The sequence below is a fragment of the Medicago truncatula genome, chromosome 1 (genome assembly GCF_003473485.1).
Source record: "Medicago truncatula cultivar Jemalong A17 chromosome 1, MtrunA17r5.0-ANR, whole genome shotgun sequence".
In the NCBI taxonomy this organism is placed as follows: Eukaryota; Viridiplantae; Streptophyta; class Magnoliopsida; order Fabales; family Fabaceae; genus Medicago; species Medicago truncatula.
The window spans coordinates 19908793-19921927 of record NC_053042.1 but is presented as its reverse complement, the minus strand read 5'-3'; the positions used below and the strand labels follow the sequence as shown (position 1 = coordinate 19921927).

Genomic DNA, 13135 nt, shown 5'->3' with positions numbered 1-13135 from the left:
TAATAAATTAATCTTAATTAGTTTGGTACTTATTAATTAATCCCTGTGGATACGATAATCTTTTATACTACTTCTGCGATAGAGTACACTTGCTCTAAGTGTGTTTTTAGCGCAACAGGGGTATCCTTTCCTCCATACGTTAATGATGCCTCTTAATTGTGCAATTAATTCTTTCCTTCTTTTAGAAGGATTTATGGAAGCTACTTTGAGTTATTAGAGAAACATCACCTTCACGTAGGAAGTTAGCAAGGGGGTATTCTTTCCTCCATGATCCAGTGATGTCTCCTTTATAAATATATTTGCTTCCGCCCCACTTCTATTTATCTATTTATTCCCCACACAAACTTATACTACTTTTACTCTAACGACTTTTAAGGATTAATGTACCACTAAAATTAGAACGTGCTCCTTAAAAGTACATATTCATACAATTCCTCAAGGGATGCAACTTGTGCTTTCCTCATTGCAGAATTATTCACAATAAAACAAGATGTGTGTATATCAAGGAAACTTAAAACACAAGAATTCTCTTTCATGTACAAGAAACAACCAATTTAGAGGAGACAATAAAAAATTTATGTCATAATTTTCAATAAAAACAAGCTACTTAATCATGCCTTTCGCAACAAAACATAACAAAACAAAAGAATAAAGTTCAAGGGAGTTTGGAACACTACATAAGGAGTAGGAGGAGAAAGAGAGAAGAGATAAGGGAAGAGAGGAAGAGGAAAGCTCACATTTTTTATTGAGGTCCATAGGGTGGACCTTGGAGGTTGAGATGTTGCATCATGTTTCGAAGCATTTGATTATTCTCTTCGGATATGTGGTTTCCCCTTAGGACATCATTTCTTAGCCCGAATAATTCAACATCTTGCTTTTATTGCTCGGTGCTTATCATTTGTACCTCAGTTTACATCCATGCCGATCTTTCATTTTCAAAGTTTCCTCCGGCATCATGGTCATGGTGCTCCTCATCATGGTGCAAGTGTGCACCTTCCTCTTCTCCAGCATTGTGCACTTCATGTACCTGTGAACCATCACCAACATACAACAAATTTTCTTCCACCTCGGTGTTAGTCCGAGATGGGTTAGGAAGTATAATTAATATAGCCACATTGAGTTTGAGTGTATAGGTCATGGGTGGACGATGCTTAATGAAGTTCATAGAATTAAGGGTCTCTATGTTAAGCCTATTGTTTCCCTCAATCTTGTTTATCCCTTGGTCTTCACCCACTCCCAATTGGCTAGCTATATAGGTGATGATGCCACCCACTACTATCTCTCCTTTACCATCAGACCTATTACCTACATAGGAAAGGTAATCAAGCAAGTAAAAGCAAATGTTAACGGGGTGGTTATTAAGCATAGCCCATAACATAAAAAGCTCATCTGTCCTAGTGTTCCACAATTCAGTCCTACCCCAAATGGTGCAAGCCATCACTCTTTGAAGGTACCTAAGCACAAGGTTGTGAATGTTACTAGCTTTGTTGGAACGTGTATTAAATTTCCTTAGACCCGTGATACGTTCCCAAAAGACAGCGAGTTGATAGTCAACCAGCTTTAGATCTTGATCCCAAGAGTCGTTGGGGGGGGGGGGGGACTCTTTGTAATTATGACAATTGTAATCAAATTTCAACAATAGTGGAAGTCCTTGATAGAGACGTATTCTATCAAGAATAATAGACGTACCCTGAAGCGAGGACGTAAGGGGGAACTAATATAGAAATTCTAGTGTTCTTCTCTTCGCTTTCCTATTTGATTATCCTTTATTATTTGTATATTAATTTTAATGTTTGTAGCTATTTGATTTGATTGTGATTATACTTCATACTTAACCTAATCTTAATTCGTTGGATTAAGATTCTTTTCAAATTCAATTTTATCACAATTAAACTTCAGTTAAGTTTCAAATCATTAATTCATATATCTTGTGTTCCTTAGTGTTAATTTTGTGAATTGTATTGTTGATTATTGATATTTGATGTACTTATTAGGGTTCAACACTTGAACCTCTCAATTGAATATTGAATCTTAGTGTTTTGATCATTGTATTAATTTTTGTTATCCTTATTGTGCACGAATTAATCCGAAAAGTCATACATTTTCTAATTACACTTTCGCTAAACTCTTCTGAAATTTGGAAAACGATATTCACCCCCTGCTAGCACATATTCTTATTCGCCATATAGACCAACAAACCATGCTACTTATTCACCTCTGGTCTGTGTGTCACTATGCCAAGATCTTCGACATCTGGAAATACTCAGGATATGGATTTGTCGACAGGTTAACGAAATTGTTGCAATGGAAAATGGGTCAATGAAAAATAGCATTAGTTTTCCTCGATTGACTGAAATGACATTAATTGGTTTGACAAACGTCAAGAGTTTTTATCCAGAAAAACACACATTAGAGTGCCCTTCATTGAATGTGTTAAAAGTGTATCGATGTGAAGCATTGAAGATGTTTTCCTTCAGTCCTTTATGCTGCAAACAGCCTGCTCAGGTGGATGAAATTCATGATATGCCATTCCAAATACCTCTATTTTCTATTGAAAAGGTAAAAAAACACCATGCCTCATCCATGTTTGCCTTCTTTATTTTTGTGTAAAGCAAACTTAGATGAAGAACTATATCCCTACTTTGTTTGAACTAGTACTCATTTGGTTTCTGCATTTTAAATTTTTCAGGTAAGCCCCAACTTGAAAGATTTGGCATTATGTAGCAAGGATGCATTGAAAATATTGAATGGTGGTTGTCTGGAAAATAACTTTCAGAAAGTTGAAGTTCTTCGTTTGCACCATTTCGACGAAACTCCAGTTACTTTTTTGAATGGTTTCCATGCAATGTTTCCCAATGTGGTAACGCTTCAAGTGCGTGGTAGTTCTTTTGAAATATTGTTCCTCTCAGGAGGAATTGATCATATAAATTCACAATCTCCCAAGAAAATACAAAATTTGTGGCTTTTCGAATTAGAACAACTCAGATTTATTTGGCAGGAAAACTTTGCAGGAGATCATTTTGTAGTGCAAGATCTTGAAGGTTTGACCGTACTCAATTGTCCCAATTTGATAACCTTGGTACCATCATCATTGTCTTTAAAATATTTAACCGATTTGGAGGTTAACAATTGCAAAGGTTTGATTTATTTGATAACAACCAAAACAGCTAAAAGTCTTGTACAACTCAAAAGATTAGTCATAGCAAATTGTGAGATGATGTTGGATGTTGTCAAGATTGATGAAGAAAAAGAAGAGGAAGAAGTCATATTTGAAAACTTGGAATTCATGGAATTCTTTTCTTTGTCTAGTTTGGGAAGCTTCTGCAATGGGAAACAAACATTCATATTTCCGTCGTTGCTGCATTTTGTTGTTCAAGGATGTCCTCAGTTGAAGATTTTCTCATCAGGAGTCACAATAACACCATTCCTAACAGGGATTACACTTAGAGTCGAAAACCGAAGAATACGGTGGAAAGATGATCTTAACACCACTATTGAACAGCTGTTCATAGAGAAGGTACACAGTATATTCGGAAGCTATTTCAATTTTTCAGCAATTAATGTTTACTAAATGTTTGACTTATTGAAAACTACCAAGCCTTAGCAGTGGAGAAAGAAACATCGCATACCTTGTTGAATAATGGTTTTTTTGAAAATAAATATGATACTGCATAGATTTCAAATGTTTTATTATGCACTACAAATTCAATATCTTTTTAAATTATGAGAGTATGAAAGTTTCTTTTTGACTAACAGATTTCTGATAAGATTTTTTTTAATAGAATTGTTTTGTTTATGTAGAGTTTTTTCTGCTTGCAATGATATTTTTATGTTTAAAGTTAGCTGAGTGAATGGTATATAACTTGAGCAAGCTTTATTAAATAATTTGCATTTTCTCAACAGGAAGTCTCGCGTTCTATTGAGAAATAAGACCGTCATATTCTCACATGCAGAATTGAGGTGAAGCCTTGTAATAAATGCAACATGATACTTATTGTGCAAATCACCACTGATGTTATAAACCTTGGATCTCATAAGGCCACAAAAAATTGGAAAGAACAGAACTTTTGTTCTAGCATAGGAGATGCTCTTAATTATGGTCATTTTGCTAACTGTTGTAGCAGTCAACATTTGTTTGATAACTGCTGTATTAATATTGAATTCTGTAATAAAACATGTTGAACTTTTCGAATTCTTAATTCACAAACTCTCCAAAATGATTTTAACCATTTTTTCTTTCTTGTCTTCTCTCACCCTCTCTCATGTATCGACCTTTGCTACAACCTCTTCTTCGATCCTTTTCCATGTAAACAAGAAAGGTGGAACACATGGTGTAAAAGAAATATTGTAGAGCTACAACAGTGGTAAGTGAAAACCCAATGCATAATCAAAGAAATGAACAATCAAAAGGAGCATAAATGTACAAGGTTCTTCATTTTAGGCAAAGCATTCTTTTCATGTTCCTTATTACCAAACTTCAAAAAAGCATATTACTTAATAGTTCAAAATATATAAAAGACTGGGCGCGCACACATATTTTACAATTTATTTATGGATAGTGTTAACTTGTGCCCTAATGTCACAAGTTAAGAATCTATAAATGGAATTAAAACAGATTTTGTCTTGAAAAGATAAGACTTTAAAGTTCTAAAATATTGAATGCACAATTTCCAACAAAATGTTTATATCTTTGGTTTCTTAAGGCACAAGTTAGCATTTCCCTTTATTTATTTATTTATTTGAAAACTCGGACAATGCAATCTCTAAAAAGTGGCATAGTGTTGCATCATTCTCTTGACTCAGTTCCAAGCTTGCTAGCGTAGTAGATTCCATGAAAATATTGTTTTCACGCTGCCCTAAAACAGCTCCTACCACATAGTCACTAGCAACACACAATTCAAAGGGAAGGTTCGAATCTAGAGACGTGATTATTGGTGCATTGACTAGTTTTTCTTGGGTATTAAATGCTTGTAGACACGTATCATCAAAGTGAAATTCATTCTCTTTGATCAATAAATTGCAGCGGCCCCACATTTCGTGATACGATAACGGCGGATCAGCGACATCGATAAATAAAGGAGTTAGGGGCGAAACCTGTCATCTGACACTTTATCTATATCTATAGCTAGATCAATTCCTATTATTTCTCACCCGAAGGAACTCAACTACCTTTCGAGAAGACCGAATGGGGCTTTGAAATTTTAGATAAATCCTTAATGAACCTACGATAAAACCCATCATGTCCTAAAAAATTTATAACATCCTTAACATTTATGCAAGGAGGTAAATTTTTATTTATTTTTTGGATAACACAAGGAGGTAATTTTTCTATTACCTCAAGTATGGCTTTATCTATCTCTATCCCTTTAGAAGAGATTTTGTTCCCCAAGACAATTCTTTAATTGACCATAAAGTGACATTCTCCCAATTTAATACTAAATTGGTTTTTATATGCACCTTTTTAAGACACCATCAAGGCTCTCAAGACATTTGTCATAGGAGGTGCCAAAAACTGAAAAATCATCCATACAAACTTTTATAGAATTTTCTATCATATCGGCAAAGATAGAAAGCATGCACCTTTGAAAAGTACGTAGCAAGGGCATTGCAACTATCTTATCTTGATCTCTTGTATCCATTGCAATTTGATTGTAACCTGGTTTGTACTCCCCTTCCAGCTTGTTCTCTAAGTAGTGTTTATGCAGAACCAAACATAATTGAAGGCCAATCAAGATGAAATGTGTACTGATCTCAAGACTCTGATGGAACTGCTTTCCAACCAACCTTAGGACACCCTTATATTTGTCTTATTTTCTGCAAAAAATACTTTTGAACTTGTATATTCATTAACTTTGATATTCTGAATTAGTATACAATTTATTTTCTATTCGTTTCTTTGTGTGCTGTGTTATCTTATTTTTGTTGATGACAAAAAGGGGGAGTATGATATAAAGTAATTAAGTCTTAGTATGAACGTATAAGAGAGCTTAGAAAATTCCAACTCGAGCATTAATGAATTAAAAGTTTGAATCCTGGAACATTTTTGGATTGATGATACTGAACAGAACAGAGTGGAATGGAATATAATGGAACGGAGCGGAATAGAATAACTACTCTATTCCATTGTTTGGAAAGTGAATGGAATTAAACAATTATAATTTTTATGTTCCATTCATACCCTTATTTTAAAGCACACTTTTACGTAAAATAAAATATATATAGCTTATATAGCTCCCTTTCCTTGTATTTTGTTATTTATACCTTCACTGGAAACTACTAAAACAACGATAATAAAACATCTCACAAAATATCCAGAAGTCCTAGCTCAACTGGCAAAATGCCGAAATTGTTAGGCCGGATGCCATGACCGGGGTTCGAACCCCGGTACCTCCACTTGTGTGTGTGAGTTTATAATGGCTTTGCCATTTCGTCTATCTACCAAAAAAAAAAAAAACATCTCACAAAATGGCCATGAAGTAAGAAACCACCAATATCAAAGGAATCACACTAATCGATCTCCTATGGCAACAAGAACCAGTAGTCCAGCACCGCTTTTTTTTTTGAAGGAGCAGTCCAGCACCACTAAAATCAACCTTTCGTCACAAATCAGATATATTTCACCTAAAAACGAAAACCCAGAAAAACAAAAAAACTCAAAATTGGAATATTTTCATAAAATGGAGTACTTTGCTTGTGCCTGGAAGAAAGTGAAGGATGAGCAGAAGAATAAGCTAGCAGACTTCACAGAAGAAGGAAGTGAAAATGTGAACTCAGTGAGGAGGAACGTAGGAAAAAGTATTTGATGAGTAAAGGAAGAGACAGTTGAAATAAGGGTAAAATGGTAATATTTCAAGATTCATATTTCATTCCATTGATACACCCCAAATTAGGGGGATTGAAAAATTGAAGGATTGAGTGGTATATAATGGCATTGATTCCATTGTGTTCCATTTCATTCCATTATTTTTTTTTATAAATCCAAACAATGAAATTTACTTATATACCATTCAATTCCACTCCATTCCACCACATCCCATCAATCCAAACAGACCCTAAGGTTGAATTTAACGAGCTTCAATATCTAAGAGTTTTAATTAAACCAGAATTATAAGAAATTATTCATATTTCACTTAGCTTTAGCTCTATTAAGTTTTGATTTATGTTGCTCTTATGCACTTGAATTGATTAAAAATTAATTTAATTGACCTCGATAGGACTTAGGAGGAGCTTATAATCTCATCTTATGGACTATCAAGACTCAGGGGAGCTTGGTAGCTTGCAAACCTCGTACCCTGAAGTCAACTTGATAATTAGATTAACAACAATTGTTCCAAATATTTGAGGTTGTCATCATTAAAAAGGGGAAGATTGTTGGAATAAAACTGGTTTTGTACAATTCTCTAGAGTTTTGATGATAACAAAATATTGAAGAACAATTAGATACTCTGATATATGTTCAAGTGTGTAACGCCCTAGTCGTTATTTATTTATTTATGATTTATTTAGAGTCTTTTATATGATTTTAAATAATTATTGTTGATATGTGGTGTGTTTTATTTTATTATATGGTTTATTTTAATATTAATTAGAATAAGTGGTAATTATTCTTATTTTGGAGGTTGGGGATTTAATTAGAAATTAATAGAATTAAGGGGAGTTAAATGAAATAAAGGGGAGTTATGTATTGGGAGTTAGGAAAAGAAATAGTCAGAAATCAGTTTTACGTGCAAACAGACAAGTTTTGGGAGAAAAGGGGAGAAGAGCCAAGTAGAGCCAAGGGAACCAGATTTGTGTGCATTTGTTCATCTGAATTAAGGTAAGGGTGAGGTTTGCTTCAGTAGTATAGAGGTTTAATTCTGATTTTGGTTTAACAGGTTTATGGTAGAAATTGGGGATTTTGGGTTTATGTTGAATTCTTGGGTTTTTGGGTGAATTGAGTGTAGGAATCACTGGTTTGATGTTAGAAATAGGTTCTGAGTGCATACAACATTCCATCTCATATCTGTAAACTGATTTGATGAGTGAAATTGAGATTTTTGGGAAAAACCTGCATTTTGCCCGTGCTGATATTCATCGCTCGCCCCGGCGAGTAGCCTGTCTCGCATCTCGAGTGAGCAACTTCATGGCTCGCCTCGCGAGCAGAACCACTTGCCATGGCGAGTCAGTGAGTGAGATATCATGATTTTTAGATTGTTGTTATAAGGTATAATTTGGTTAGTTTTGAGTGCCTGGATGATTTTAGAGAGGACTGGGATAATTTTTAGATTAAAAAGATGAATAGGGAGCTTAAAAATGAAGATTTAGTGAGAAAAATGTCAACATCCCGCTACCAACACTAACGAACCCGCCGCCGCCGTCTCCGACCATCCCAGCGCCGCTGCCATTGTTGTTGATCAAGGTAATATAGTTTGCCTTCTCTATTTTATTATTTTTCGTCTCTTTATTACATGATGTTGTTTTACTGTGTTGATGAAAAATTAGTTTCCAGGTTCACTTACGTTGATGACTAAAGAAAATGAGGATAAGAAATTGTAGAAAGTTACTATTATTTAACTCAACAAAGTTCAATTTAAACCATTACATAAGAGAACCAGTTAAAAGAAAAATCAAAGAGCAGTCCAAAAGAGTCATCAAATTAAATGACATATTGCTCCCTTTGGGGAATCAGAGGAAAATTATATGTCCGAGAAATATAGAAATAACAATAAAATCGGGATTTCAAAACATTTGTTGGCAGGATTGTGCAGTGGAAAATGATTGATATAGAAGGCTAATACAAATCATCCAAAATATGAGACAATCTAGAGCTAACTACCAAGGATGAAAGGATCGTACAACAGCGTACATGATATACATATATATAGCTTTATGGTCACTATGTGTGTAACTTTAATAGTAATAGATAGTTTTATGGTCAACAAATTCTTATGCAGTCTAAGTTTTTCAAGTATATTGATCCTGTCAGCTATTTTGCAGTGGCTTTTTGCTGTTATGTTGTTTCTGTTCAGTTGTTTGTCAAAAAATCATGAGTTGTTTCTGTTCAGTTGTTGCGACTTCAGAATATTGTTTTCTAACATTGTTATCATATATTCATGTAAGATATTCCCAGATGGAAGATTGGTAACCAAGGAAAGTTACACAAGGCTGAAATGGTTGAAGCTTAGTTATTTGCCTGAACTTCAAAATATATGTGAAGAAGGATACCAAATCGATCCGGTTCTTAAAAAACTTGAAGACCTTGAAATTTATGAATGTCCTAGTTTGACGATGTTGTCACCTTCCTCTGGTACTTTTAGTCACTTGACAAATTTGACAATAAGAAATTGCAATGGGTTGATAAAATTAATTACATCTCCAACAGCGAGAAGTCTTGCCAAGCTCACAACAATGATAGTAAACAACTGTAATTCACTTGAAGAAATAATCACAGGAAGTGAAGATGTTGAGATTGCACTTACTAGTTTGGTAACATTGATGCTTGTATGTTTGCCAAGGCTCAACAAATTTTGCTCTGGTAAGTGCTTATTGAAACTTCCATTGTTGGAGGAAGTAGTTGTGAGAGAATGTCCTCGCATGAAGATTTTCTCTGAGGGAAATGTGAGCTCTCCAATTCTTCAAAAAGTGAAAACTGCACAAGATGTTGGGAAATGGCATTTGAAAGGGAACCTAAATGATAAAATAAAGAATATGTATGAAGATAAGGTATGCTTATATTTTCCAATTGATTTCCTACGTAACATCAATTCTCTATTTGTTTATTTCAAAAAAAAATAAATAATCAATTCTCCATTTGCTTTCCAGTGAATACAAGATGGTTGATTTTTATCTTTTAAATCAAGAAACTTTGAAGAAAACCAGTTATTTTAGGAAGTATATCCCGAAATTGTGTAGGATAGGATAAATGAAAATAATAACTTATTTCATACAACACTATCTCCTATTTTTCCATTATATAGTTTTTTAGTGAATAAACAAAACTTTGTTTTTCTCTAATTCAAACTCATAATGATTTGGAATATTAACTTAGCTTATGTACTTTTATTGTTATTCCTGGCATGTGATACATTTAGATTCTCTAACTAATTTAACTTTTGTAATAATTTTTTTAATTTCAAACTACAAAAAATAGAATTGAAAAGGCTAATTTATCTTGAAAGAGTTTAACTAACATATATAATTTTATATAATTGAAATTGGCTAAATGTATCTTTTATAGAAGCTAACTCCATAAAACTGTTTGCAAATGTGGCACTCTGTAGTTTCGAAATTGGAAACCATATGCTGATTATTGTGTGTAGACAAAATGTAGTTTTTGGCTATGTTCAAAATACATGACCAAATATTGCATGAAAAAAATTATTGACTTACCACTTAATATTTGATTTACAGGTTGCATTTTGTGAATTTGAACATTTAACATTGTCTGAATTCCCTGAACTGAAGGATCTGTGGTATGGCCAACTTCACCCCAATGTGTTTTGCAATTTGAAATCACTAGTCGTGCAACGATGTGATTTTTTGTCAAATGTACTTTTTCCATCAAATATATTGCAAGTGCTTCTTAGACTCGAAGAGCTTGAAGTGAGAGACTGTGATTCATTAGAAACAGTGTTTGATGTGAAATGTATTCAATCTAAAGAAAAATTGGTGAAGCAAATTGCTGAATTGAAAAAATTAACTTTGTCTAGCTTACCAAAACTGAAGCACATATGGAATGAGGACCCTTGTGAAATTATCAGCTTTGGAAAATTAGAAATAGTGGATGTTTCTGAATGCCAAAGCTTGTTAAATATATTATTGCTATCACTATGCCAAGATCTTCGACATCTTGAAATACTCCGGATATGGTTTTGTGGACAAGTTAACGAAATTGTTGCAATGGAAAATGGGTCAATGAAAAATAGCATTAGTTTTCCTCGATTGACTGAAATGGCATTAGTTGGTTTGACAAACGTCAAGAGTTTTTATCCAGAAAAACACACATTAGAGTGCCCTTCATTGAATTTGTTAAAAGTGTATCGATGTGAAGCATTGAAGATGTTTTCCTTCAGTCCTTTAGGCTTCAAACAGCCAGCTCAGGTGGATGAAATTCATGATATGCCATTCCAAATACCTCTATTTTATATTGAAAAGGTAAAAAAACACCATGCCTCATCCATGTTTGCCTTCTTTATTTTTGTGTAAAGTAAACTTAGATGAAGAACTATATCCCTACTTTGTTTGAACTAGTACTTATTTGGTTTCTGGATTTGAAAATTTCCAGGTAAGCCACAACATGAAAGATTTGGCTTTATGTGGCAAGGATGCATTGAAAATATTGAGCGGTTGTTGTCCGGAAAATCTCTTTCAGAAAGTTAAATTTCTTCGTTTGCAGTGTTTCGAGGAAACTCCAATTACTTTTCTGAAGGGTTTCCATGCAATCTTTCCCAATGTGGTAACACTTCAAGTGCGTGCTAGTTCTTTTGAAACATTGTTCCTCACTGGAGGAATTGATAATCTAAATTCACAATCACTCAAGCAAATAAAAAATTTGTTTCTTTTCGAATTAGAACAACTCAGGTTTATTTGGCAGGAAGACTTTTCAGTGGGTTACTTTTTAGTGCAAGATCTTAAAAATTTGAGCTTACGCAGCTGTCCCAGTTTGATATGTTTGGCACCATCATCGTTGCCTTTAAATAACTTAACTGATTTGGAGGTGGACAATTGCATAGGACTGGTTTATTTGATAACAACCGAAACAGCTAAAAGTCTTGTACAACTCACAAAATTAGTAATAGGAAACTGTGAAAAGATGTTAGATGTTGTGAAGGTTGATCAAGAGAAAGCAGAAGAAGAAATCATATTTGAAAACTTGGAAATCTTGGAATTCTCTTCTTTGTTAAGTTTGCGAAGTTTCTGCAATGGGAAACAAGCATTCATATTCCCATCTTTACTAGATGTTGTTGTTAAAGGATGTCCTCAAATGAAGATTTTCTCATCAGGATTCACAGTAGCACCATTCCTGATAGCAGTTGAAGTGGAAAACGAAAAGAAACGGTGGAAAGATGATCTTAATACCACTATTGAACAATTGTTCAAAGAGCAGGTACGCAAAGCTATTCCATTTATTTAGCAATTAACGTTATGAAAATTTCTTTACTACCAAGAGAGACTGCATACAATAATATTTGGTGTGTCTTAAAATTAATTGAGAAAAATTTATTTTTGCAGAATTTAGTTTATAAAGTTTATTAGAAAAAAATTATATCCAAAGGTTTTATCGTATATTGGTCTGCTGAAGAATTTTATACTATTTTGTTAAAATATGATAATGCATAGATCTGCTGTATGTTTATTAATTATGTACTGCAAATTTAATATCTTTTTAAATTACACAATATGATAGTTTATTTTGGCTTGTAGATTTCCTGAATAAGAAATTGATTTGTTTATGCATATTGAATGGTATTTTTATGTATAAAGTTAGTAAAGTGAATAAAGCTTTATAAATAGTTTTCATTTTTTCAGCAGGAAGTCTAGCGTTGTTATTGAGAAATAAGACCGTCATATTATCTCAAGTTTCCATGGTGAAGACTTGTAACACATGCAACATGATACTCATTGTTCAAGTCACAACTGATGCAATAAAATCTGGATCTCCTAGGGCCACAAAAAATTGTTAAGAACATAGTTTTTGTTGTTTTAGCACTTGCTATCTCTTTAAGGTCATTGTGCTAAAAAAGTTGTACCAATCAACATTTGTTGAATTAATATTGAATTTCTTGGCATAATTGTTTTCATCTCGGCGTTCAAGCTATGTGTTCTCATACTTTCCGGGAAGGTAATTTTGTGCGGATAAATTAGCAACACATGGTTACTCGGTTTTAGGCACTGTTTGGTTGTCTTCTCTTCCTCAGGCTTTGATGGTAGACTTTGCTAGGGATCGTAATGGATTACCGAAATTTTGTTTCCCTTAGTTGCCTTTTGCATTTTATTTGTATTGTTTCCCTTGCCCCCAAAGTTATTTTATCCAATTTCTCTTTCTTATCTTCTCTCAACCTCTCTCCCCATGCCCCTTTGCCAAAACCTCTTCTTTGATCGTTTTCCATGCAAATAAGAGAGGTGAAAACATGGTACAAAAGAAATATTGTAGAGC

General features: G+C 33.8%; 3 protein-coding genes across 4 annotated transcripts; all 3 read left to right on the top strand.

The window, feature by feature from the left end:
* Positions 1 to 2002: 2002 nt before the first annotated feature.
* On the top strand, positions 2003 to 4204 carry LOC25481017 (uncharacterized). The gene is made up of 3 exons (XM_039834116.1): positions 2003 to 2559; positions 2690 to 3517; positions 3904 to 4204. Exons 1-3 carry the CDS (start codon positions 2305 to 2307, stop codon positions 3928 to 3930), a joined length of 1110 nt encoding a protein of 369 aa, XP_039690050.1. The 5' UTR covers positions 2003 to 2304; the 3' UTR covers positions 3931 to 4204.
* A 2473-nt stretch (positions 4205 to 6677) lies between these two features.
* Positions 6678 to 11600, top strand: LOC25483237 (uncharacterized). The gene is made up of 5 exons (XM_039830316.1): positions 6678 to 6785; positions 9100 to 9702; positions 10390 to 11133; positions 11264 to 11446; positions 11550 to 11600. Exons 1-5 carry the CDS (start codon positions 6678 to 6680, stop codon positions 11598 to 11600), a joined length of 1689 nt encoding a protein of 562 aa, XP_039686250.1.
* Positions 11384 to 12762, top strand: LOC120580481 (uncharacterized). Of its 2 annotated transcripts, none has more exons than XM_039834099.1 (2): positions 11384 to 12085; positions 12511 to 12762. In XM_039834099.1, the coding sequence occupies exons 1-2, from the start codon at positions 11792 to 11794 to the stop codon at positions 12517 to 12519; spliced, it is 303 nt and encodes a 100-aa protein (XP_039690033.1). In that variant the 5' UTR covers positions 11384 to 11791; the 3' UTR covers positions 12520 to 12762. The 2 variants fall into 2 exon arrangements, with proteins under 2 accessions (XP_039690033.1, XP_039690024.1); XM_039834090.1 differs by having other exon boundaries at positions 12508 to 12762.
* The last annotated feature ends 373 nt before the right edge of the window (positions 12763 to 13135 follow it).

Excerpts from the sequence above, each read along its gene's own strand:
- LOC120580481 (XM_039834090.1), top strand. The coding sequence starts at position 11,792 with ATGTTAGATGTTGTGAAGGTTGATCAAGAGAAAGCAGAAGAAGAAATC.
- LOC25481017 (XM_039834116.1), top strand. The coding sequence starts at position 2,305 with ATGGAAAATGGGTCAATGAAAAATAGCATTAGTTTTCCTCGATTGACT. Across the intron at positions 2,560-2,689 it reads CTCTATTTTCTATTGAAAAG|GTAAGCCCCAACTTGAAAGA; the intron begins GTAAAAAAACAC and ends TAAATTTTTCAG. Across the intron at positions 3,518-3,903 it reads AACAGCTGTTCATAGAGAAG|GAAGTCTCGCGTTCTATTGA; the intron begins GTACACAGTATA and ends TTTTCTCAACAG.
- LOC25483237 (XM_039830316.1), top strand. The coding sequence starts at position 6,678 with ATGGAGTACTTTGCTTGTGCCTGGAAGAAAGTGAAGGATGAGCAGAAG. Across the intron at positions 6,786-9,099 it reads TGAACTCAGTGAGGAGGAAC|ATATTCCCAGATGGAAGATT; the intron begins GTAGGAAAAAGT and ends TATTCATGTAAG. Across the intron at positions 11,134-11,263 it reads CTCTATTTTATATTGAAAAG|GTAAGCCACAACATGAAAGA; the intron begins GTAAAAAAACAC and ends GAAAATTTCCAG.